The 24,462-nt window shown below is 38.8% G+C and overlaps 2 protein-coding genes across 4 annotated transcripts in view; both read left to right on the forward strand.

Annotated features, from left to right (window-relative positions):
- Positions 1-24,462, forward strand: part of LOC148742615 (uncharacterized) — a 224,173-nt gene that overhangs the window by 24,709 nt on the left and 175,002 nt on the right. The window contains exon 5 of one of the 3 annotated variants that reach the window (XM_088757810.1): positions 405-2,109. The exons of the other annotated variants lie outside the window; for them this stretch is intronic. Coding sequence (XP_088613936.1) covers positions 405-423 — 19 coding nt within the window. The 3' untranslated portion in view covers positions 424-2,109. Of the gene's footprint in view, positions 1-404; positions 2,110-24,462 lie in introns of those variants that run through there. 3 annotated transcript variants of the gene reach the window in all.
- Positions 8,829-17,756, forward strand: LOC148742617 (uncharacterized). The gene is made up of 6 exons (XM_088738152.1): positions 8,829-8,939; positions 9,925-10,257; positions 10,347-10,598; positions 14,113-14,236; positions 17,162-17,233; positions 17,663-17,756. Exons 1-6 carry the CDS (start codon positions 8,900-8,902, stop codon positions 17,754-17,756), a joined length of 915 nt encoding a protein of 304 aa, XP_088594278.1. The 5' UTR covers positions 8,829-8,899.

A 24,462-nucleotide genomic window follows, 5' to 3' on the forward strand; every position in this document is an offset into this window, starting at 1 on the left:
TTCGTCCCATTTGACACCTAACCCCAAATTCTCAGTAAACAGGCGATACCACATCACAGTAATCTCGTGAGTGGGTTCTTTAACGTCCCCTGCCTAACCAAACTAACTAATTAATAAATGCAGGAGACAGGACCTACGGTTTATTCGTCCTTATCCGAGAAGACTAGAATGTCTATCCATTTCCTGATATTATAGAAAGGTAGCTAGCACATTCTCCTCAGTTATTTTAAGACCTTGAGTGTTGGTCCGGCTGGAGCGTTTGTGTAAAATGGATTTCATCACATCGTTTCTATTCGTTTTCATGCTGGGAAGGTTACTTTATATATTTAACTTTTTTTGTTGTTGTTGTTGTTGTTGTTTTGTTTTATCTTATAATGTATTTACGTCTTTCTTTTCCCCTACAGCCGGACTCAATGCTCGTAAAATGAATGCAAGCTGTTTTGAAAACCTTAAGAGCAGCTGAGGCGGCCCGTGGAAGGGTAACATGCCATATTTCTCCATAATGTCTATTGAAGGGAGAATCTTCTGAAAAAGTTATTTAAAGTAGCTATTAAGACGTTCCAGCTTTTTGCTTTCTGTGGAAGACGCCTCGTTCCATCACACGGAGGCTGATGACGTCGCCTTTCAGTAAATGAAGAAGCCAAAGGTGGAGCGTACCGCGTGATCAGCTAGGTCGTCATGGATGGAAGAAAAACAATTTGAAGCCCTCTCTGGCAGACATTTTTCCTGCGCAGCTAAAAATACAATTTGAATTGTAAATTGGCGAGTTGTGGTGGTTTTTGTTATAGAGGAGACACGTATAAATATATCGAGTGAGTCTGCCTTTGAGTCTGTGTTTTTGACGTTCTAAATCTCTGTCTTTCTGAATCAGTCAAACTACAACAACAACAACAACAAATTTTATTTAAGCTTAATACGGAAAATTACAATGCTTGGGCCCGCAAGTAGCTAGGGCTATTCGAGGCGCGCACAAGAGAGGAAAATAAAAAAACTGCAATCGTTAACATTATCACTTAACTGATTTTAAAAGAACATATGGTCTATTAATATCTGCGGAATCATTTCGGCTTCAACGGCTCTGATTACGGTACATACGTAATAATGTCAGCACATTAATAGTAATAGTAATCAAAGTTTAATGTCTTAACGTGGGGCATGGTTACCCATATTGCCCCAGCCAGAGGCTCATGTATGAAACGCAAGACAACAACCCACCCATCCCACCCCAGGGGAGGACATCCATCACAAAGTAATCTCGTGCGTGGGAAATTAACGTCTCCTACTCCTAACCCTGCAGGAGACGGGACCTCCATTTATTCGTCCCTATCCGAGAAGACTAGAATATCTAAACCATTTCTTGATATAGAAAGGCAGCATATTCTTCTCAATTATTTTCAGACCTTGTGTGTTGGTCCGGCCGGGGCTCGCACCCTTGACCTTCCGCACATCAGTCCAGCGCTCTATCCATTGAGCTAACCGGGGGCTGTGATGCTACATCATACATTAAGATATAATTGTCAAGAAGTCATTTCATCCCAGTGAAAGTTTAATAACCTTTGAAATCAAATGAACAACCGAAACCAAGCAATCCTTTTCGCGAAATAAGGAAGAGAAAAACATCTGAATATGAAAAACCAGGATGAGAATGGGTCAGAGGAAGGTAGATGGGATAGTGTTACAGGTGCGCAGTGCGTGCTAAGTTTCAACTCTTATCCAGTTTCTCAGCCTTTTTAACGGAATTTCAGCTAAGAAATCTGCCTCAGCCGATTTAAGCTTGGTTATTGTAAAGAGATTTCTATTGAAAATATCATTACTCTAAAAGATAAGGAGATGTGGGCCAAGATCACCGACAGCGATTTACAACAGCTTTAGATGACCTTTTGCCACCAGGGCGACCAATAGTTACGCTACGTAAGAGGCGCCATAATTATATTCTCCCGCTTGTACTGAGAACTGAACGTTTCAAGAGGACTTTTGTTAATAGATGTTTGTTCCCTTGTTAGTTAGTTATCTAGTTAGTTAATTAGTTTTATATTTGCTTAAGGGCATTGTAACTAAACACGTTTTGTTGGTTAGAGTGCTTAATAAAGGCCTTTGTTATTATTATTATTATTATTGGATTCAAATCACATCCTTAAATCATCACTTGTATGTAATATTTGGTCCTGCAATAGCAATGCAGCCAATCAAGAACATCTATTCTTGGGAAGAAGACCTTGCATATTCCGCGGTTAGTTGGGCAGCAGTAGTTCATAGAAATGTTTACTCGGCAGTCCCTTCTCTAATTTTCCGGCCGAAAAAAGTCAAGGGTGATCATTGCATCGCTCGGAATATATTTTCCTCGGAATTTATTTTCGAATAAGCAAAGATTTGGTAAAACATTTGACAATGAAAAACTGCGATAAAATATTATAAAGCATGACACGACGTTTCGACGTTTCCAGAACGTCATCATCAAGTAAACTAAAATAATAAAATCGAGTACATATATAATGAAGCGGTGAATAAATCACAAAACGTTAAAAGTTAAACAAAGAGTTTAGCCCTAATGGAATCGCTCTGGGTGTTTAAATTGGGCCTTATTGTTCTTATGTACAACATTTCATAAACAAGACAATCCCATTTCGTGCCGCATTTTTTAAGCATTCTAAACTGGCTCTCATTGAGTAAGTCAATGTTCCCATGGGCATCTCTCAGGTGGCGACCAATGGCAGAGTATCGATGATCAGCAATGCGTTGAAACAGATGGCGCGTCGTATATCCGACGTAATTTGAATCACACAAATCACATTCAAAACAGTAAACAACACTATGCTGATTTAAGATGCGTGGCTTGATTTCTTTAAGCTTTAGGTCCTGCTCAAGTTTCTTACTGGTGTAGACTGGTTGTACATCGATGCCAATTTTTGAACTGAGATCGCGCATTTGTCTTTTGGCAATATTTACTGAGATTTGATCTTTGAAAGGAATACTGACTCTTAAAGTTTCAACAGATTTTGTCTTAGTATCTGGTGTAGAGGAATAATCACATTTGTCGATAATAAAGTTCACCAAAGAACTAGGTTAACCAAGGCGATGAAACATAGATTTTAGATGCCTACACTCATCGACGAATGCTTGATGCGTAGAGGACAATTCCTTTGCACGATGAACCATTGTTTTGATAAGACACTTCTTGTAGCGCAAATCGGTGTGACTTTGAAAGTGAAGTAAAAGGCCCGTGTTCGTAGGTTTACGATAGACCTGAGTCTCCAGCTTGTTGCCGTTCTTTGTTATCGACATTCCAATAAAAGGAATCGAATCGTTGTTGGAAAGTTCCATAGTGAAATGAATACTAGGGTGGAGTCCATTGAGTACATTGAGGAAACTTACAGCTACATCGAGTCCAGGCATTATTGCAAGCCTCATTGACTTACTCAATTAAGTCTCATTGACTTACTCAATGAGAGCCAGTTTAGAATGCTTAAAAAATGCGGCACGAAATGGGATTGTCTTGTTTATGAAATGTTGTACATAAGAACAATAAGGCCCAATTTAAACACCCAGAGCGATTCCATTAGGGCTAAACTCTTTGTTTAACTTTTAACGTTTTGTGATTTATTCACCGCTTCATTATATATGTACTCGATTTTATTATTTTAGTTTACTTGATAATGACGTTCTGGAAACGTCGAAACGTCGTGTCATGCTTTATAATATTTTATCGCAGTTTTTCATTGTCGAATTTATTTTCCTCGAGCAAACACATTCAGTATCTGAAAACAATACAACAAGATGCATTTCTATCAGCTTATTATGTCGAGTGCGTTTCTCTGCAGAGCACGTCACCAAACATGGAAAATAGGTCCGAAGTTGCATAATTCACGACGCAAAAACTCGGTTCCTGTAAGGAAAAACTGGCGTTGAGTTGCAGGAGCTTACATAGTGAGGTTCCACCTCAGCCAACCACTTTTCGGAGATTATTTACCTTAAACGCTAGACAACCATCTGGTAAATCTTACCACACGCAGACTAGCGACATATAGCCTACGTCAAAAGTATAGAAGATCGTACAAGTTCGCTGACTGATGTTGATAGCAATACTTGAGCTTAAAATCAAATTAGGGGATTACAACTGTCTCATGGTAAGGATATTATTTGTTACTTAATAAATGCCCACGTGATTAGTAGGGCTGCCTTGGTAGACCTTAGTTATGTGATACCACATTTTTCCTTAACATGCCAAACATTTGTTATGCAAGAGTTTTCCACGGTACACCGCGACCACACTCGTACCAATCTTTTTCGAGCGAATATAGAGTAGAATCTACAAGTATTTTCCTTATGTTGAGTGGGTGGCATATGTCTTCGTGGCAGTTTTACTATGATTTGTCATCCATATCCTACATCTCAGTCCTTGTTGAACCGTGGGACGATCTCACCGGTGGTCGTTCTCATTTTGGCCCCAGGTGCGGTCTGCAAAAAAGGCCATCCCCCATTTTTTTGAGCACTGGTATTGGTTGGTGATCGGAGGTGTGTCTGGGGGCGTAAGAGCTTGAATAATACCGTGAGCACAGGCAATAATTTTTTCGCGCTCCTCCCCTCACGCGTGACGACTCGCACTTCGTGCCCGCCTCGCGATTGTCTCTTTTCGCCTGAAAACGTAAAACAAAACGCCAGTTTTGCTGGCTACGTATTATCTACTGTATGAGAATTAATTGCTTATTGCACAGGAAAAACGTCTTGAGCTCTTTTTTTTTTGAAGTCTGAGAAATTGGAAAGAAATAAACCATTGAGCTGTGTTTACAAAGAATTTGTAAATGAATACTGAGAAAAATGAAATGTTCCATTGACATTTTTGACAAGTTTTTCCCAAATATTTAATTATGATCGCAAAATCCTTTGTTATTCAAATACTCACAAAACATGTGGAAGTAAAAGTATGATTGACTATTCAGTTTACTACAGTTTTGAATATTAATTCCAGAGATAAAGGCCTCTTGATAGCACTTATAAATTAGGAGTATTTGCATTGGTAGCAAACTGAACTGCGAAATGTCTTACCGTGAAAAATGTTAAAACTTTCAAGAACCAAAAATAATATATCTAAGAGGTAGATTAATTTTTAGGATTATGCTGGGTGGAAATAAGCATTCTTGTGGCTAGCAACTAAAACGGGTTGACCTTTAACTTAGTTTATCTTCTTCGAAACAGTTACATATTCAGCTTACCGGTTAAATTTTTTAAGGCTACTTGTGCCTGTCGATAAAAGAAAAAGACGCTTTGGATGTAAAAGCTCCCTCAAATGAATTAAAAATAAAACAGACTTTATGTTTATCAGTTGTTTGCGCACAAATCAAATACCAGCTTCAAACATCTGTGTGGGCTTTTTAAATATATTGATGTCTGTTAAACAATTTGGTTCTGCTCCAAGAGTTCCGATTATAATTTACAAGTCTAGGTTACTTATGCTTATGACAGAGCTTCTCTGGCTTTCTTCAGTTGTGACTTTGTAGTATATCTGTTCTTTCATGACTGAGATGGTCTCCCATTTAGTGGCGGATCCAGGATTAAGTCAAGGGGGGTTCGGAGAATTGTCCGAGGGCATGCTCTCCCGGGAGATTTTGAAAATTAGGTCTTCAGAAACATGATTTCCAGCATTTTGAGGGAAAATTTAGGGGGTTGGACTGAACCACCCGAGCCATCCGTGTAACCGCCCCAGCCATTGAAGATGGCACTGTACAATTCTGGGAAAGATTCACAGTTTACCAATATTTCTACTCTATAAGAGGTACAGAACTACACTGAAAGCCTTGATGCCACTTAAACCAGGACAACCCCAGCTGAGACAACCATTTCCTCCTAAAATTCCTCATTCAGTTCCCTTGCGTTCACTTGATTAAACACACACGTGTGTGCATACGTAAGCTATGGGTCCATGTTCAATTACTTAAACTCCTCAACAAGCCTGATTTCCATATGAAACGTCCCGTAAGCTGATCAATCATGAAAACGTTAGGCGAACGATAATATGTTTTGCGTTAGGTTCTTCGGTTGGAGAGAAAGTAAAATACAACATTTCAGTGATATCTTCAGTTTATGGTCTACCACAATCTTCGGGTAAAAAGAAACATTTAGAATATCCCCAATGATCTTCATCTTACTTGATTTCACGAGTCCTCTTCTTTACAATTTCTCGGGTACTTAATTTCGCGATTTTGGCAAAAGAACACTTCGCGGGGTTTTATAAAGGCTTTTTCAATAGGAAAATATAAAAAAGGTATTAAATTTCGCAACTAAAGTAGTTCCAAATCATTTCATTTTGCAAAATGTCTTAACATTTAACAAAGATGATTACTGGATTCTCTGTTCCTTAAGCCAAATCTTTGCAAATTAACCTCACTTGACAACAGAAGATAGAAAATGGAAGTTACCAGCTAAGAACAGTTAATAATTTGTGTATTTGTTGACACATATCCTGTACATGCTGTTTATTTCAAATTTTGATAATTTTTTTTGTCTGCGATTTCAATTCTCCACAGGGGATTAAATTTCGCTTGTTTATATTCTGCGACGGTTTTTTCATGCGCGGTCTTTACTTGAGTGATTTATTTACAGTCGCGAAAAAACGCAAAATTAAAGATCCCCAACCTCGTCTTGCCCCACCCCCAACAAAGGAAAAAGGCCCTGGGAACGAGGTTGAAGATCCCCGAAAATAAGTACCAACAAGGTAATCCAGCTAATCAAAAACAAATGGTGCTTAGGTGCTTATTTTCTTTAATACAGATTAAGATATGTTACCCTTATAACAATTTTCAGCAAATGCACTTAACTTTAGACATTAAATCTTACAATCGATTTTCTGTTTATGAAGTCGAAGGTATGTCATTTTCCATGTACAGAGGAGGATGAAGTATCGGCGTGTGTTAAAAATTCCTTTCCAAAGTAAAAGTAAGGCATTTAGAATCCTAATTATAAAAGCTGAAGACACTTCTGAAAACTCGTACAAGAAAGGTAATATAACTAGAGAGGCTAGAGGCTGACTTCATTTTATGGTAGATATTCCCCTCGGAAAATTACTCACGCAATTATTTTGCCGCAACTGGCGCGAGCTCTGTTTTTCTCTTCTTTTTTCAGTTCATCTTGATTGAACGCGCTGAAAAACTCCTTTTCAGGAGCTATGTAAGATAGATATGTGTCGAGCCCCTCCGCTAGTAGCTTACGTATAACCCTACCAGCTTCAAACATCTGTTAAGGTTTTATTGATGTATACGTACGCGGATAAAATATTTGTTGTGTTAGTAAAAGCGACTGTGGCATAAAAACACTTCAGCGGAGAAAGGAACAATCCCCGCTCAGGTAATCTTGCAGTTTTTTGTGTTATAACTCTGTTACTGAAAACGATTCAAGTAGAGATTATGCTGCACCGCCGAAGAAAAATAAGAGGGAAAAAAAAACTATGATAGAAGAGCGAAACGTTATGCGTCGTCGTCTGAGCAACTGACCTCTATGTAAAGTTGTGACGACGACGAGTTTGCAATTTTCGTGTTTAAATTATTACTCAGCATTCAACGCAACTTAATTACAAAGAATGCTACCTAGACTTCTAGAATTGAGATAGATGTGACTGAACGCGTTTTCTTCTATCACAGAGAGTATCAAAACGATAGTAAAATAGTAGTCCACGAAAATGTGCCGGATGTTGCTAGAAGCCTTTAATTACAAGAAATGTTTAGAAACAGAAGTATAAATTTTAAGCGAACAATTTTTATTACAGGAGTATCAACTAACCTACACAGTGTCATTTTGAACATGTGATGTAAGCGGCTGAAATAGTATAAGTTAGAAATTAGTTCGCTGATTCATTCAAAAGTTTGGCGAAGGGTGTTTGGGTGCTCCGATGGGTAGAATAGCGCGAACATTCTCGGCATATTTATAGCCATAGTGACCAAAGGAACGCTTTGTCGTTAAGGCATAAATGTCCTGCTTCAATTACGAGACGAAGAAAGTAAGATTGAAGCGAAGGTGACACTGAACCGCAACATATATAACGTATATATGTACTAAGGTGCCGAGGAGAGTCCTACAGTTAAGGTGCCGAGGAGAGTCCTACAGTTAAGGTGCCGAGGAGAGTCCTACAGTTAAGGTACCGAGGAGAGTCCTACAGTTAAGGTACCGAGGAGAGTCCTACAGTTAAGGTACCGAGGAGAGTCCCACAGTTAAGGTACCGAGGAGAGTCCTACAGTTAAGGTACCGAGGAGAGTCCTACAGTTAAGGTACCGAGGAGAGTCCTACAGTTAAGGTACCGAGGAGAGTCCTACAGTTAAGGTACCGAGGAGAGTCCTACAGTTAAGGTACCGAGGAGAGTCCTACAGTTAAGGTGCCGAGGAGAGTCCTACAGTTAAGGTACCGAGGAGAGTCCTATAGTTAAGGTGCCGAGGAGAGTCCTACAGTTAAGGTGCCGAGGAGAGTCCTACAGTGAAGGTGCCGGGGAGAGTCCTACAGTTAAGGTGCCGAGGAGAGTCCTACAGTTAAGGTGCCGGGGAGAGTCCTACAGTTAAGGTACCGAGGAGAGTCCTACAGTTAAGGTACCGAGGAGAGTCCTACAGTTAAGGTACCGAGGAGAGTCCTACAGTTAAGGTGCCGAGGAGAGTCCTACAGTTAAGGTACCGAGGAGAGTCCTACAGTTAAGGTGCCGAGGAGAGTCCTACAGTTAAGGTGCCGAGGAGAGTCCTACAGTTAAGGTACCGAGGAGAGTCCTACAGTTAAGGTGCCGAGGAGAGTCCTACAGTTAAGGTACCGAGGAGAGTCCTACAGTTAAGGTACCGAGGAGAGTCCTACAGTTAAGGTGCCGAGGAGAGTCCCACAGTTAAGGTAGCTTTGAATTTTAATACTCATTTGTTTTCTTTTTCCAGGAAAGATGTATATCAACACCATGTGGACTTTCACTGTTGTTTTGGGTAAGTTAGTTGCGCTTGTTTGTAAAAGACACATGTAGCTTTCACGAACGAGCATGAGACACATAATTATAGTTTGGGTTATAGCACATTTCAAGGCAAACGCGAACGTGATTTGCCGAGGGTAGGCTTCGATCAATTCTATCGGCAGAATATCAACGAATAAGCAATGTTTGAGGCGAGTATTCTGTCGGTATGTTCACGTAAACTTATGAGTAGAACAAAGGAAAATCATTAACATTATCTAAAAGCAGAATAATTGAGGGAAAAATCTGTGAAATTCATTGACTCTAATTGTATACGTTGATAATTTGTGTTTTTTCCTTTTTTTTTGTTTTGTTTTTATATTCTTAATGTCTTTTTAGCGGTTCCTCTTTTGTAATTAACACCGGTAAAGTAATAATACTGTAATATATAGTTTTGAGGAGTTTATATTCTTCATAAATTAGTTATAATTTGTGGAAAATACGCATGATCCAAAGGGCCGAAGATTTTACGCCCACTAAGGGTAATTTCGAGCGAAATTTTAAAGTCTTGGTAAAATTTCAAGCAAATCATACGATTTTACTGATGAGCATTGCAGGCCCGGCAGCATAGTCTTTTTTGAGGGCGAAAGTTATCAAAGCCTTACCACGGCATGTAAGACAGTTCTGAACAAGAACATCGTATTTGTGTGAAGATCATGCGCGAAATCCATACTTACCACATAGATAATCAGAATGGCCCAGAATGAATCGGTTGTTATCTACTGACGTAAGAGTTTGACTTGGTCACTGATTTATGAAAAATAGATTCCTCTCATATTACAGGTGCACTAGAAAAGTACAGGGAAACTCTATGAAGCTAATCTCAAAGTTTATGAAGATTTTACATTATCGTTTACGTACACGATATGAGAGGCTTGAAAACGAGATAGACAGTCATCAGTTAACTCATTGTACAAAGTGTGTTCGCTTATTATTCTATGAAATTATGTTCTTTATAATAGTTGCAATAATCACAGAGGTTTACCCCAGGATAAACATCGAAAACTTTGGTACAACTAAGCTCCTTCAAGTGGCGAAAGGACAATATGTGGAAATTATATTTCGGATCTACAAGCCCTATCGGTTGCCTGGATCACCTTGTGCTGATGAGGAGTATCTTGAGATCCGTGATGGTTATAATGAGTCTGCCAATCTACTGGGTGTATTTTGTGGATGGGATACTTCTTATTTTACCCTGCGATCCAGTGGACATAACATGTGGTTAAGATTTTCACCTCATCATAGATACGAGCTGTGGAGCGCCTACTTTGAGGGAAAAGCGCTAAATGCAACAGGTAAGGGACCAGTCATTATGTATCCCTTCTTCCCACGCTCGTGAAAAGACAAAAAAAAAATTACTTCAATATTTTCAATTTTTCTTTAGCTCCTGTAAACCTGAATAGTGTAGTACGGACCCAGTTTGTCCTACTCAACCATTCTTCATCTTTGTGGTGCCCGGCGGAAGGGGGACCGGCTCCTCGTATTGTCTGGAGAAGGAATGGCGCTGTTGTGCAAAACAGCACTAATGTGCGACTCCGAGTTAACGTGACTGAACAAGAAAGAAATACAAAATACAGCTGCGAGGTGGACGACCATGGTCAATTGAAGAGGATTAACATCAGTCTTGTTGTCGAGAGTAAGTTTCAAATTACATATTTACTTTAAGAGGAGCTCAGCTGTTGTTTGTACTTATGGTAACCTAACGATTTGTCTTCCGAATTTTTGGGGCCTTTAACTTTGTTTAGAGTGAAATTTTCCACAGTTTCATGTACGGGTAATCTCACAAATAGTATTCAGGAAGTAAATCAAGTTTAATTGCAGCGTAGTTTCATATCTCGAAAAAAAAATGACTTGCTACAATATTTTAAATGATTCATTTTGCGTTTAATTACTGCGCAGGTTACAGGTTGCTTAGAGCGGCGTTTATTCGTGTTATTAACGAAAAGAGAACAACACGTGAAATAAAAATTTGTTCAAATTAGGCTCGTAAACTTATTTCAGTGTAAAACATTTCTTTTCTGTTCAATATGGTAATTAGCTTTTTTCATTTCTATTCCACTCTTGTTTTTGATTAACGAATTCGGAAGTGAAAGTGAATTTGTTGCAAACATGTTGCATGGGATTTTCTCACCAAAACGAGAAAGTGAATGAAATTTTAAATAAAGTTCTGTTTTTTCGTTTGTTTTTTCGTGTTTTCGAATGAGCGCTACTCCTGAGAAAGAAAAAATTAAAAATAAAGATATTAAAATCTGCGCTTAACTTTGTAAATTTGTCACAAGCCACGTCAACTAAACGAGACTCCTTTTTAAGTAAATCTTTTCTTAATCAAACTTAATTAGGTATAATTAGGGTTTTTCGACAATGAAACTGACATGCAAATGAGAAACAGCTGTATGAATCCAGTTTTTAAATTTTCAAGGCAATTAAATCTACGATCGCGAATTGTTCATGCTCCATAGTAAGCGATATCAGCCATAATATTCTGTGCACTTAGAGCGAACCTCTCGAAAGTAATCTCCGCTTATCGAGAAAATCCGTCCGTTGGAAAGAGATGGAGATAGAAATTGTCAAAGTATTCATTTTTGACACTTGATTTCTTTTCCGATTAAAAAAAGTTCTCTCTCCCAGCCTTCACATCAGCGTCCTTGTGCGGTTATCTCTTTATTTAATGGCATTTTATCTGTTACGCGCAGTGGTTTAATTGGTTCTTATTTCTAAGCTCATGACAATTTCAACCTCCTGTCTGTTTTTCTGTGGTGTTGTATGGGTGATATCATTAGTTAAATATCGCGTTGATGGAATCGGCTTTGATTGACCTTTACTTAATGTCTTTGATTTGAATGAATGAGCAATATATGAACTTGCATAGTTCTTCATCGGCTCGCCTTCTTCAAGGTCTCAAACTTCCTCACGGGTGAAAGAACGGTCTTGCCACAACGCTATTAACATGGGCCTGCTTGAAGGCCACGACACCCTCTGAGAGCAAGGCCTGAACGATTAGCAACCGTCTAGTATCTACTGCCGGTCCTCCTTTTTTATAAACGAACTGAGATTTGCTTGTCGAAGTTGCTAACTTTCTGGAAATTCATTCTTCTCCCCTGATTCTAAACGAATTATTTAACGAGTGCATTCTGGTGCAGCGTTGTTCGAATTCATTTTAACATTTGTGAAAGAAGTCTTAAGACGACGAAGTTGTAGCAGCCGCTTGCATCTATCACAGCAGCAGTTGGAGTGGCCTAGACTTTGAAATTGTACTGGAAGCTAGTTATGCTGTCTTGTTACCAGTTTGAAGGGAAATGATTGGATTTAATCATGCCTTGACCTTTCACCTCATTGGGAAGAATTCGACCAGGTCTGAAATAATGTGATTACTCACAACTTTCTTATTCTTGGCTTTTCTCTGATTTCTGTCCATAATCAATTGATTTAAATGAATTACTGAAAACGAATTTAATAATAAATTAAAGTACATTAATTATTGATATTTAGCGATTGACTGCACTGAGAAACTTATCCAACTATAATTGGTAATGCATATGGTGAAGCTGTTCTCTTTATCTCACGTGAAGGAGTATGTTGACAATAACAGTGCCTGCAATTAATGATTTTCTCTGTACTCCCATCGAGAACTGTGCTGATCAAACTATTGAATATCTGAAGCCAGGTATTCGCAAAATTGTTCAGAATTGATAGATAAAAAAACTATCCAAAGTCTCAAGGCAACGTGAATGCAGCTTTCTTTTGAGCTCAAATACAGTAGAACCCTGTTAATACTCGTAAGTCACTCGTAATACGCGCGCGGTGTTTAAGTCAGATCAAATAACCGCATATGGAATTTATTGCCTGTTTCTTGCAGACAGTCTTACTCCCTCAGACGAAACAGGCGGTTTGAAATCCCAGGGTGGAAGACCGAGCGTTTTAAGAACACATCTTAAATGAAATTGTGTATCGATACATTTTTTCAACAGAATTTGGATCTTAGAATACATTTTCATCTTACATTATTAGGTTATAAAAGTTTTTAATCATACCATCATGTGATCATATTATTATCCCTAGGTTATAACTTTATAATACGTAGTTCAGCCCTTGGGCTGCCATGTGTTTCATTAACAAACTATCTAGCTATCTATCTAAAAATAGGAGAGTTGCTTACTTTGTCATGTAAATCAGCAGCTTGATCAGCAAACGACTGAGTTTAATAGAATTGCCTTGACCAAGCGTTTTACTTTCTAAATTTAGCATGAGGCCGTATTAACTGAGTGAAGTTATAAACTGGATTTTACCGTTTGGGATTTTAAAATGTAGGCGGTGGCCGGTGGCCGGTGGCCGTTGGCCGTATTAACAGGTGACCACTGTTTACGAGGGTTTTAAATTCGAAAATGCATGGCTGTTTTTCCGAAACTTCCCGTAAAAATCTAATAACGAGGTGATCATATCACTGAGGTAGCAGTAAGGCAAGTTTACACTAAAAAGTGGTCAAAAAGTGATGCAAACATTTGGTGTCAATTTTCACTGAGAAAGTGATTAGTAAACGGTACCCACTAATCACCCAAACGCATGTCCATTACTTGAACTACGTTCGAGAAAAAATGCACCTAACAAAACCAATGTCCATAGAGGCTGCGAAGCTAAGGGCCGTTTTTCGGTCAGGGTGGCCATTTTAGTTGCGCGACGTACATGTTACATGAGGAAATTGAGAATGGTTATATTCGGTCTACTGAACATTAAAAACAGAAAAATTTACCTCGTATTGCCCTTACTTTTCTTCTTATATTTGGACAAATCAAACGAAAAACATTAAAGAATACCTTCAATTCCCAACAAATCCCAATTTTTAATTATTTTAGATAATTTTTATTCATGGCGAGTGATGACCATGCCAGTGATTAAAAAGGAAGTTTTTGTTACAAAGGGTAGAACAGAATTTTAGAAATCTGATTGGAAATTTGCCTTTCATTTCAGTGGGTGACGTTTTAGTTTCTGATGATGCGAAGGAATGCCGCTAAACGGATGGTTTACTTTGTAACGTACCATCATCGATTTGATTTAACAGCTTTCGTTTAATAAAATCTTCAAATAAAAGTGAACGATTAAAATAAATATGATTCAAATAACAAGTTTAATTGAAGTCTGTTTTTATTTGTCAGTGTGCCCTCAACCGTGCCAATGCAAAGTCCTTGAAGGTAACATGAAGGGTTTAGTAGCAGCCAATTGTGAAGGAAAACAGCTGAGGTCAATTCCAAAGAAAATTCCGCTAACCTTAGCAAAGCTGTAAGTACTTTGTATGCATCATATAAAGCCTTAAATTTGGTTCCTGTTTGAATTAAGAGGTGGCACAATGACAGCCGAAAGTATGAGGAGATTATAACTAATAAAGTAGGTGAAAACAACAGCAAACATCAACAACTACAACCCAGCAAAAATATCTTGAATTTTCTAACAATAGCTAAGACCGGAAACGTAATTTTGATGTTTTGGCATTGACTGTAGCGGTCCAAAACTAATCAGCCAAAGGTGAACCGGTCTCTTGGATATAAACGAGCTACAGGCAAAGATAGTCGTAAAGCGATATGAAATTTTTGAGTTTACTAAATAAACTTTCATAGGATATCTATTTCGGACTATCAGTATCAGAGCACTTAATTTTCCGGTTAAAATAGATTCCACGTATTATATAAACACTGGTTGGCGAAATGACCTTCGACATAGAGAGATATCATCAACCAAAAACACGGAAAATTTTCTTTCATCAGGACTATGTTCAACTGGCCCGGCCTTTTGAGACGTTTTCAGACTTTAATTAAGATAGAAAAAACTAAATTTTTTAGATAAAGCAAATTAGAAGGTTACACGCCTAGATAAGTAAAAAAAAAACAATCTTAGGGTTAGCTGGAAATCTCGACGTCAGTAAAATTCTCAAACTCATCATTTGATATCGTAGTAAAGGAGCGTTAACCGGCGTTAGATCACTGCAGTGTAAAAATACCCAAGCTAAAAGGAAAATCGTCGATGTTAGATATCAGCGTTATACAAAGTTATCTGCATGACGCGCTCATTAGTATATTGGTAAGAGCCAGCTGGTGAATCTCAAAATGACGGCCACCACTGTGCCTGTGGTAGAAAAAAATGGACTGGAGAATGATCAAGGCTTTGACAGCTGCCTCATTTGAATACAAGTTAAGAGCCTGGATTGTTCGTGAGCTGCCGCTGTGGTCAAACGTAACAGTCCTTCTTTACATGTTACCGCCAATGTTTATCAAATCCGTACAACCTACATGTAGCCCAGAGACGCGATTCTACCGCTACCTCACTGCTGATGGACGATTAGATAAAACCGTCAAAGTATCACTGATGAAGGATTGAAGGCATTGATTTCACTGCAAGACCGCGGTTAAACGCCGCTTCAACACAACCGCTACAGCAACGCTGCTAATGCTTGAGGGCATTCGTCAGAACACCGGTGATGATAGCTTAGCCCGGGTTATCAAGAAATGGATATGGCACAGTCCACTACAGACGAACTATTAAAGACAACTGCCACAATAGCAACACCACTGATCACCGCTTGAAGATATCTGCTACTAAGCTGTCGATGACTGGTTGAAAACAACTCTTACAAAACCACCAAGAATGCTTGGATATAGCCGGTACAACGCCTCTGATAACTTCTTGGAGACAACGGCTAATAAATCTCTCATAAATGTTTTTAAAAAACTACTGAGAAGCGTTGGATGGTTATCCAACAACGCCAAGGAATGCGTGAAAAGAACTGCTGGAAAACCACGCTTGAAGATAACCGCTAGAACACCGCTGACGAAAATCCTCTAAAAAACTGCGTACGCTGGAAGATTGTCGCATGAGGAACACTAGAGGGCAACGGTGAAAAAACCGCTCAGGAACGGTTGAATACAAGCGCATTAACACAGAAGGTCTGAGGACAACCGCCACAAAAGCGCTGGTGAACGCTCATGAGGGTAACCGTTTAAAAACACGCTGGTTAACAGTTCACAGCTTTTACGATCACAATCAGGACAACCGCCACAAAAAACGCCTAAGAAATCCCGAAAACAACCGCAGAAGTGTCCCTCAGTAACTGCTGCATTACCGCTGAAGAATGACATCCATTGCAAACCTTCTCAGGAATACATGAGGACAACAAAATCGAAATTAAACCACTAAAAAGGGGTTGAATCCGGCGACAAGTTAGGTATGAACAAATAGCGTTATTCGCTATTAAAACATTAAGGAACGCCTAAAATCGACCGCTACAGATGCGCTAAGGACTGCAGAGAATGACTGCTGTCAAATTGTAAGAGAATCCTAACGTGTCACCTGTTAGTAGGCTGCAACACTTCCCGTGAACCTGCATTTGCGAGAATGACCGCTGTCAGAATCTTCAGAGCCCCTTGTGGTTATATTAGATTTTCACTGACTAGAGCTTTTAGAAGAAATAGAGTATTCAAGGCCGTAGTCTTGTCAAAATCGATATCAATAAAGTTTTCAGATGGTATTTATGATTAAGTTATGTGTAAATGCTAAAGAGATAAACCAATTGAATAAATTTAATTAAGAATTAGAAATGTAATTGTGGCTCAATTATTTGCTATGGTTCGATTCTGTTTGTTTTGTTTTATTTTCAACTCTCTTTGCAACCGTCACTCATTATTAAGCGAATTGGTGGGTGTGGATGCCCCCACTGCACCCTCCGCAGGTCCTGTCTCTACATGTCAGTACATTGACCCTGAAGATCAAGTGAAACGCTCCTTTATGTTTGACCCAGTTCAAGCCAATGAGCTTTGGAGCTGATCTCTATATTCGCGGGAAAGAATTCACTTAAAGCTGATGCACAAAGTGAGACAGAATTACCTCTGAGGGCTGCATTGAAATCAGTCCATAAGAAGATAAACACTTGCTTCTGATCATGATTGTGTAGGGAAAATCAAATGCGTTTAAAAAAAAGTATTTCGGGTGTTTCCCTTTACATCATAATCATTACAGATTTAATGGTTTTTTTTTTCTGGTTCTAATAAACAGACAAAGCATTGGTCAAAGCCCATAGCAAGTTCATTTGTACGTCAAGCTCCGAGTCAAGTAAACATGCACCACTCCAGACAAGTCATAAATTTTTTTTTAAGCTGTGCAATTCAGGTTCACAGTCAAGTAAATTAGGTAATTGATCTGTTAATATTTTTCAAGGGACCTGTCCAATAACAAGTTGCAGAACTTGCCAGCAGGAGCCTTTAGTAACAACACAAAGCTGGAACATCTGTAAGGACGACGTTTCTTTAGCATATTTATAAGTAGATAAACACTTGCTTCTGATCCTGATTGTGTAGGGAAACGTAATATTACGTGTGTTTAAAATTTTCTAAGAGAGCCAAAAAATATTTCGGGTGTTTCCCTTTACATCATGACCATTGCAGATTTCATTTTCTTTCTGCTGGTTCTAGCAAACAGAAAAAGCATTGGTCATAGCCCTCGTATTTTCCAAGAATAATCTCTACTTAGAAAGTTAATCATTTCAAGTGCACACGTTACCTTAGGGAGAAACTCACAGTAAGGTCAATTTTGCGTGAAACTTCGAGTCAAATCAACAAGCACCATACGGATAACTCTTTAATTTTTTTGTAAGCTGTGCAATTTAGGTCAACAGTTGAGTAACTGATTTAGGTGATTGATTTGTTAATTTGTTTCAAGGGACCTGTCCAAAAACAAGTTGCAGAACTTGTCAGCAGGAACCTTTAATAACAAAAAAACAGCTGGAAGATCTATAAGGACGACGTTTCCTTAGCATACGAACGTTTAGTGTTGATTTTTTGACCACATGCCGATGTATAGAGGCCTGATTTGAACTTTCACATCAGACTGAGTTTCTGGCCTCGGGATCATTGAATATTACTAAAGCAAGTTAGATTTTAGAGCGTCAAATTTCGAAAGTGTTATGAAACTAACGGTGCATAACTTAAATCGTATCAAGATGTTGTGAATTATATACTTTGTCACGTATTATGCTGATGTCATACCCGTGATTCCTTTCATCTGAATCGTATAAATGATATCAGTTACTACAGAAGGACTCAACATTCTGCTTTAACAAGAGGTTTTTTTAATGACGAGAAAAAGCCGATGTAATTTTCAAGCGATCGTTTCAAATACTTAAATAATTTACTCAAATATATGAAACGATCAGACCGCTGCAGGCTAAGTCTTTTTGAAGCCGTTCATGAAACATCATGAGACAAACGATTACAAGTTCATTTATCTACAAAACCTCAGTGAACAAAATTTTGTGCAAAGTTGTCATCACTGAGCATCTAGGCGTCAAAAGAAAACATTTCAGAATCTGGAACGGATCATGGGACGTAGGGGATTTTGGTACTTTGGAACACAGTGCTGTATTTCTATTAAACCCTCGTAACTTGGGGAAAAATTGGTTTTAATCGGATTACCATGGCAACGTAAAAACTCAAGCTAACAAACAAGTGCGTTTTAGACTCCGTAAGGGATCAAATGTAAAAGAGTATGCCATGTTGCAAATTTAGAACGATTCTGGAATGTTTCTCTTTTATTCTTATTACAAATCTGAATAACGAAAATGAAATGATAATTGGCTCAACTGCTGGAAATTTGGAGAGGTACAAATTTCCAAGACCTCAGTGTTTCATATCGTGATCAAGGAACACTATTCTGTGTCGGCTTACTGCAGGTTTAAAAAGACTCAACTAAACGGAAAACCGTCGATCATAGATCAGAATAATACATAACGCTCCACATGAGGAGCTTAGCATCCCATTTAGTGTCAGAAAATTCTCACAGTGCTATTGATACCAGAACCCCCTGCCCACCAGATTTAATAGCCACTGACCATAGATATCGAGAAACCGCCGACAGTTGCAAAATTTCCTAGTTCATTTTATTTTTCACAAAGAACATTTTTGATGAAGCTTTTTACAGAATAGTTGCGTTAGTCCAGGTTGATGTTTACTGCTCTAAATTAGTAGAAATAGTTAGTCAAATTATTCCAACTTTAAGAGATCGTTCTCTAAAGTTTCAAAAATATATCAGACAAGACGCGATTAAAATCCATCGCATTCTGTCAGTGTGAGTGAGAGAAACTTTTTGGAAGTGCATTTTTCGAGCTAAACATAAGTTTTTACCCCAGGAATTTGATGTGTGTACTTGTTGTTTTTCTGTTTTTGTTTTAAACACCCTTAAGCTTTTTGCGCCTATTTAATACCCATTTCTTACAATTTAACTTTGTTTTTCTTTAAACTCGGCAAAATTTACCAGGCTTTAAGCGCAATATAAGAACTGTTACGAGACATGTATGGAGAAAAAATGATGACCTAACGGAGAGTTGTCATCGCTGAGCATCCAGGCCTCAAATGACAACAGTTTAGACTTTTGAAGGAACCATCGGAAGAAGAGGATCTCGGTACCTAAGAGTACATCGCTGCATTTTTGTTAAAGCCTTGTAAATCAGTTGTATAACGATAGGAGTTTTAGTTATTTAAGTTTTTCTGTTACATGAAAAATTTCCACTATTTCTCCCCAAATGAATATTTAGTGAGGTCTTCTTATCATAAGTGTTCATATTTTACTGAATAGCCGATTCTACGATGTTTTATCTCTGAGTTGCCTATCACCCTTGCAATCTGGAGTGGATGAGACAAATTTTAGCTCCTGAATACTATGAAAGTTTGCTCATGTACGATAAAAGGATTCAGAAAAATATACTGTATTTTCAAAACAGTCTTTTCTCTTGTTTTATGCCGTTATTAATTCAAAAATAGTTTTGTCAGTCACAAGTATTTTCTAAGCCGGCTCCTGTGGCTTCTTTGAGGTATGGTTTCTTCACGGGAGGATCAGTGACCAAAATAAAGCTGAATGAAAACTGTAGACTGGCTAGAAAATGCACGGAGAGAACACAGCTATTTCGTCAAAATCATTCTCAATTGATGTAACTTACGTGTTGTTACTTTCCGATGTCGTCTTCCGAGTGCATCCATGTGCTTTTCGGAAAATTAGCGGCTTTCTTTTACGAAGTGCTATGGATGAGCACTCTTTCAAATATTTTCACCTCGGCAGGAGCTTGAAACACTCACTGCAATGTAACATCAAGAAACTGAAGTGCTGAGCGTGTGCTTCAGGTTGAGAATGACTGTCATTCACCCACCATTCTCATAAAAGTCCATCTTAGGATTCCACAGTGTTTGCCCTTTCAGCTAATGGAATCGTTAGTTTAATAAAAGTACACTCAGCTACCGATAATCAGTTACTCAATGATTTGAATTTTAGGGACATGAAATGCGTAGGCTGAATTTAAGGCGGTTACGAGCATTTTCAAGATATAGGAATATATACTCTTCTAAGAAAGTATCAGTTTCCTCAACATCTCTAAGAATACGCTTTGTTCTGTAGACTTGTTAAGAATAGAGACCTGTCCAACAACAATTTACAGAATCTACCACCAAATGCGTTTGCTGGCATCAATGCTTCCGAAGATGCAAGGATAACGCTGTGTTCTTTATTTCATGTCTGAAAAAAAAGTTATTTACCACATCAAAGCCAACAATTGTAAATCAGCAGTGTGTTGTTTACGGTTTTCAATGTAACCTGTGTGATGCGGGTTATGTAGGTTACACGCGGTCATTTACATAATCGTGTAAAAGGACATAAACAACAATCCTCTGCCATTGCCAAACACTGTAAGAACAAGCACAAGACAATGCCCAAGGACCTCCAAAAGCGTTTCGAAGTGCTTAAGAAATGCAGAAACAAATTTGACTGCTTAGTGTACGAAATGCTTTTTATAAGAGGGTTAAAGCCAAATCTTAATGTGCAATCAGACTCCATTCGTGCGAAAGTATTTTTATAATATTTTTATGATCTTCGCACCCTGTTATGTTAATTATTCGCGCCAAAAATGCTTCATAACTTGCAATTTGCATGATCTTTCATATTTTCCTTGATATGAGTCATGCCTACTCCGAAACGTCAGATTTTATCGTTCGCTTTTACAGTTTTATGTCTTAAGAAATCTCTTTTGATACGGACTTTAAAACGCGATAATCAACTACACTCGTTTAGAAGACTTGAACAGTCTAGTAAGAAACAGATCAACTGCGATGGTTCGATTGAATTTCTTCGACTCTGTCAGAACTTTGATCTCACTTCAACATTCGCCAATATTGACAAAGGAAGGAGCTCTAAATGGAAGCAGTCATCGGAAGCCTTCGGAAGGAATGTTATCTCAGAAGAGCTTAAAAAAAAGATCAAACAAAGTGCATCTCTCAAGCACGAGATCAACTCCGTCTACGACGAGATTCGCCGAAGCGGCAGTTTGTTCCGTTATGCCTCCACTTTAAGCACAATGGTCAACCTTAGAAACAACCACTATCAGGAGGTCATGAGCACTCACACAAAGAAGATCGCAAGGCTACTGTACAAAGAAACGGATGTTGATGAGCATATACAGAACATATCGTCCTACAATTTCCCTTTCTTCCAGAAACTGGTCTTGTGTGGGGGCTTGAAATTTGCCTTTCCCCAACGTGTGTCATCGATTGAAGGGAAACCCAGCTTTGAGAAGGCCTACTGGAGCCTTGAACCTCATCTCGGAAACGATGATTTGAAAGAGTTGGCGGCTGCAACCCTACGATCCGTAGCACTGAACTACATCCAGCGCAAAGCACCGAAAGACACTTCTGCTTGCCATCGATCAATTAAAATAACGAGACGATATCGTCATCACGAAACCAGATAAAGGTTCAGGAGTGGTCGTAATAGACAAGTCCGAATATCTACGACTGTTATCTGAAGCATCGATCAATGATTCAAGCAAATTTCGGGCGGTTCCTCTCGAAAGGCCCTCGGGTAGAGGCAGACCACCAACATATTATCACCCTCTTCTACAGAAAGAGAAAGAATTATAGTCTATCGTTCGTAGAATTCTACCCAAACCTATTGCAGATACGGTCCGCCCTACAGGCTCCAGATTAGCGCATTTGTATATATGGCTTATCAAAGACACACAAGGATCGGTTGGCAATGCGCCCTATATTATCAGCAACGCAAACATACAGTTACGTTTTAGCAAAATGGCTCGACACTAAACTCAGTATTCATATTGTAATTCAGGAATAATCTTCCCTGTCGGCTCACTGTCCTGATCAGAATTAAGACAAAAGCTCTACACGATGAGCTCGGCCGTTAGTGTCAGAGACTTCGCATTGTGCCATTAGTTCCAGCGGTATTATAGAGGTTGTATTCAATTGTTCATCAGTGATCTTGTAGTGGATATGTTCCAGCTTTTATTACTGTAACATCCATTTTGAAATCTCTGGTGGTCCCTGTAATCTGATTGGCTCTAATTGGTGCGATTTATTCCCAAATCGCATCATTTTTTGCTCTAAATCGCATCACTTTACACTTGACTGAGTTTTTTGACACATTTCTGTTTTGCATACAAAATAAGATGTAAAGGCATTTCCAGCTCCACTTTTTATTTGAAAACCGGCTCAGTACTGCATCAATAAAATATTTGAATTGACCAAGTCCTGTATTTGCAATTAGGTGATTCCAAAATGGATGTAATAAAGTGGTAGTTGAACCTCGTGTCGTGCAAGTTTGGTTTGAAATCATACTTGCAATTTCAAATCGAACTCGCGCTACGCGCTCATTCGCTTTTGAAATCACGCATATGATTCCAGCCGCAATTGCACTCCACTCAGTTCAATTACCATTATTTATTAGCGGTGTTGTTGCTCAGTGCAAACAAACGTTCATCATCGCTGTTACAACGGTTGCGTTCAAGATTTATCAGCTGTATTGAAGAAGATGTCTTAAAGCGTTCCTCAGACACATGCCATCTCACCGATTTCTCTCAAACTTTCACAGTTTGGGAGGGTCACTAAGTTATTCAAAACTCCCGAGTAGGTCAGGCTACTGGCTTATCCCTGGCGTGTCAGAGTCCCCCCCCATCAAATCCCTGTGGTAAAATGCTAAGTTTAGCTTTTGTAGTCGTCCTGAGTGCACCCGTCTATCGCGTCCAATTATGGTCGAAACAAAATTTTCGGAACTTTTACACATAGCAGTCATATGATAAAATTCTTTTTGACTGAGTTTGGGTGGGACGGACGGGAAATATTTGGCACTCGGTCATGGCGCGAGGATGTCGCGGGTGACCTCAAGCCAAAATTCTCCCGTGTGGCCTTACAACTCGGTTAATAAGTACAGTATTTATCCGTTGGAAGTAATTGAGAACCGTATTTTGAAACTCCCAGTTAAAAGAAACGCTTTCCCTTGCCCGGTAAACGTACACTGTGAGCTAATGTGCGCCACATTGTACGTTTTCCAAGCTCTCAGCCGACCAGACTTAAAAGCCATTGACCATGAATATTGAGAAACCGTCGACAGTTACAAAATTTCGTAGAACCTTTTTCAAAAATTATCAAAAGGTTCTATCGCGCTTTGCTTTCTTCGATAAATCGAGAAGTTCAAAATTCGCCTAAATGGCTGTTGCCCCCCCTATTAAATAATGAAAAATTATGCAACTTCAGCAACTTCGTACGCCCCCAACACGATGAAACACCGCTTTCAAATTTTTTTTGATAGCAGATGGTCCTTTTTTTCGCAGAGGTGATATAAAGATCAACTTCGATGGCCTATAAAGGGGTCTGCCATATATATTTACAGATCAAATTCTACATCACCTTAAAGCTTTATCCTTGTAGTCGAATTCCTCTGATTTTCTATCTTTGCCCCAAAGCGTCCAGGTTGAAAAGAGTTCGGGCTATCATAACAAAAAATTAGATCTTAAGAAACCTTCGGTAAGTCTAGGATAACTGGATTTTAAAGTAACAAGCGTGCAGGATGGATGTCACGGCAAACCAAGTTTGCGTACAATTATCAAAGAGATGAACGTAGCTTCTCGTCTCGGAAAATATCGACCTGTGCGACCTCGGGGATCTACAAGCCAGCAAAGATTTTTGCCACACTTATAAGTCTAATGAAGCGATTCATAAAAGGGGGAACGACTGAAACGATGCCACAAAGATTCAACTGAGAAGTACGGAGGGAGGGGGTGGGGAGGGGCGAAAGAGTGCTAGAAACTCAAGACTCTTCCTAAAATATAAAGAAACACTGTATAGCTGGCATCCAGGCCTTGAATAACTTTTCCTTTGAACCTGAGAGCTTAACAAAAGCGTACAATGTGGGCAAGGGCAATTTTTTTTACTGGGACAACTTCAGAAATATGGTTTTGTACAACATACAATGTTGCCCATTGGAGATATTTACAATTGCAAAAACCCCATTTTTTATTTCTTTTTTCGAATAGTTGGTTACTCAGTACATTTAACTGCTCCAAATTTGCAGAAATAATATCCTGATTTATCAAATTAATCCAACTTTAAGGGATCGTTTTCTAAAGGTTCAAAAAACCATTAGACAAAATGCGATTAGAATCCATCGCATTTTGTTAGTGCGAGAGAGAT

The sequence above is a fragment of the Stylophora pistillata genome, chromosome 1, assembly GCF_964205215.1.
Source record: "Stylophora pistillata chromosome 1, jaStyPist1.2, whole genome shotgun sequence".
Classification (NCBI taxonomy): domain Eukaryota; kingdom Metazoa; phylum Cnidaria; class Anthozoa; order Scleractinia; family Pocilloporidae; genus Stylophora; species Stylophora pistillata.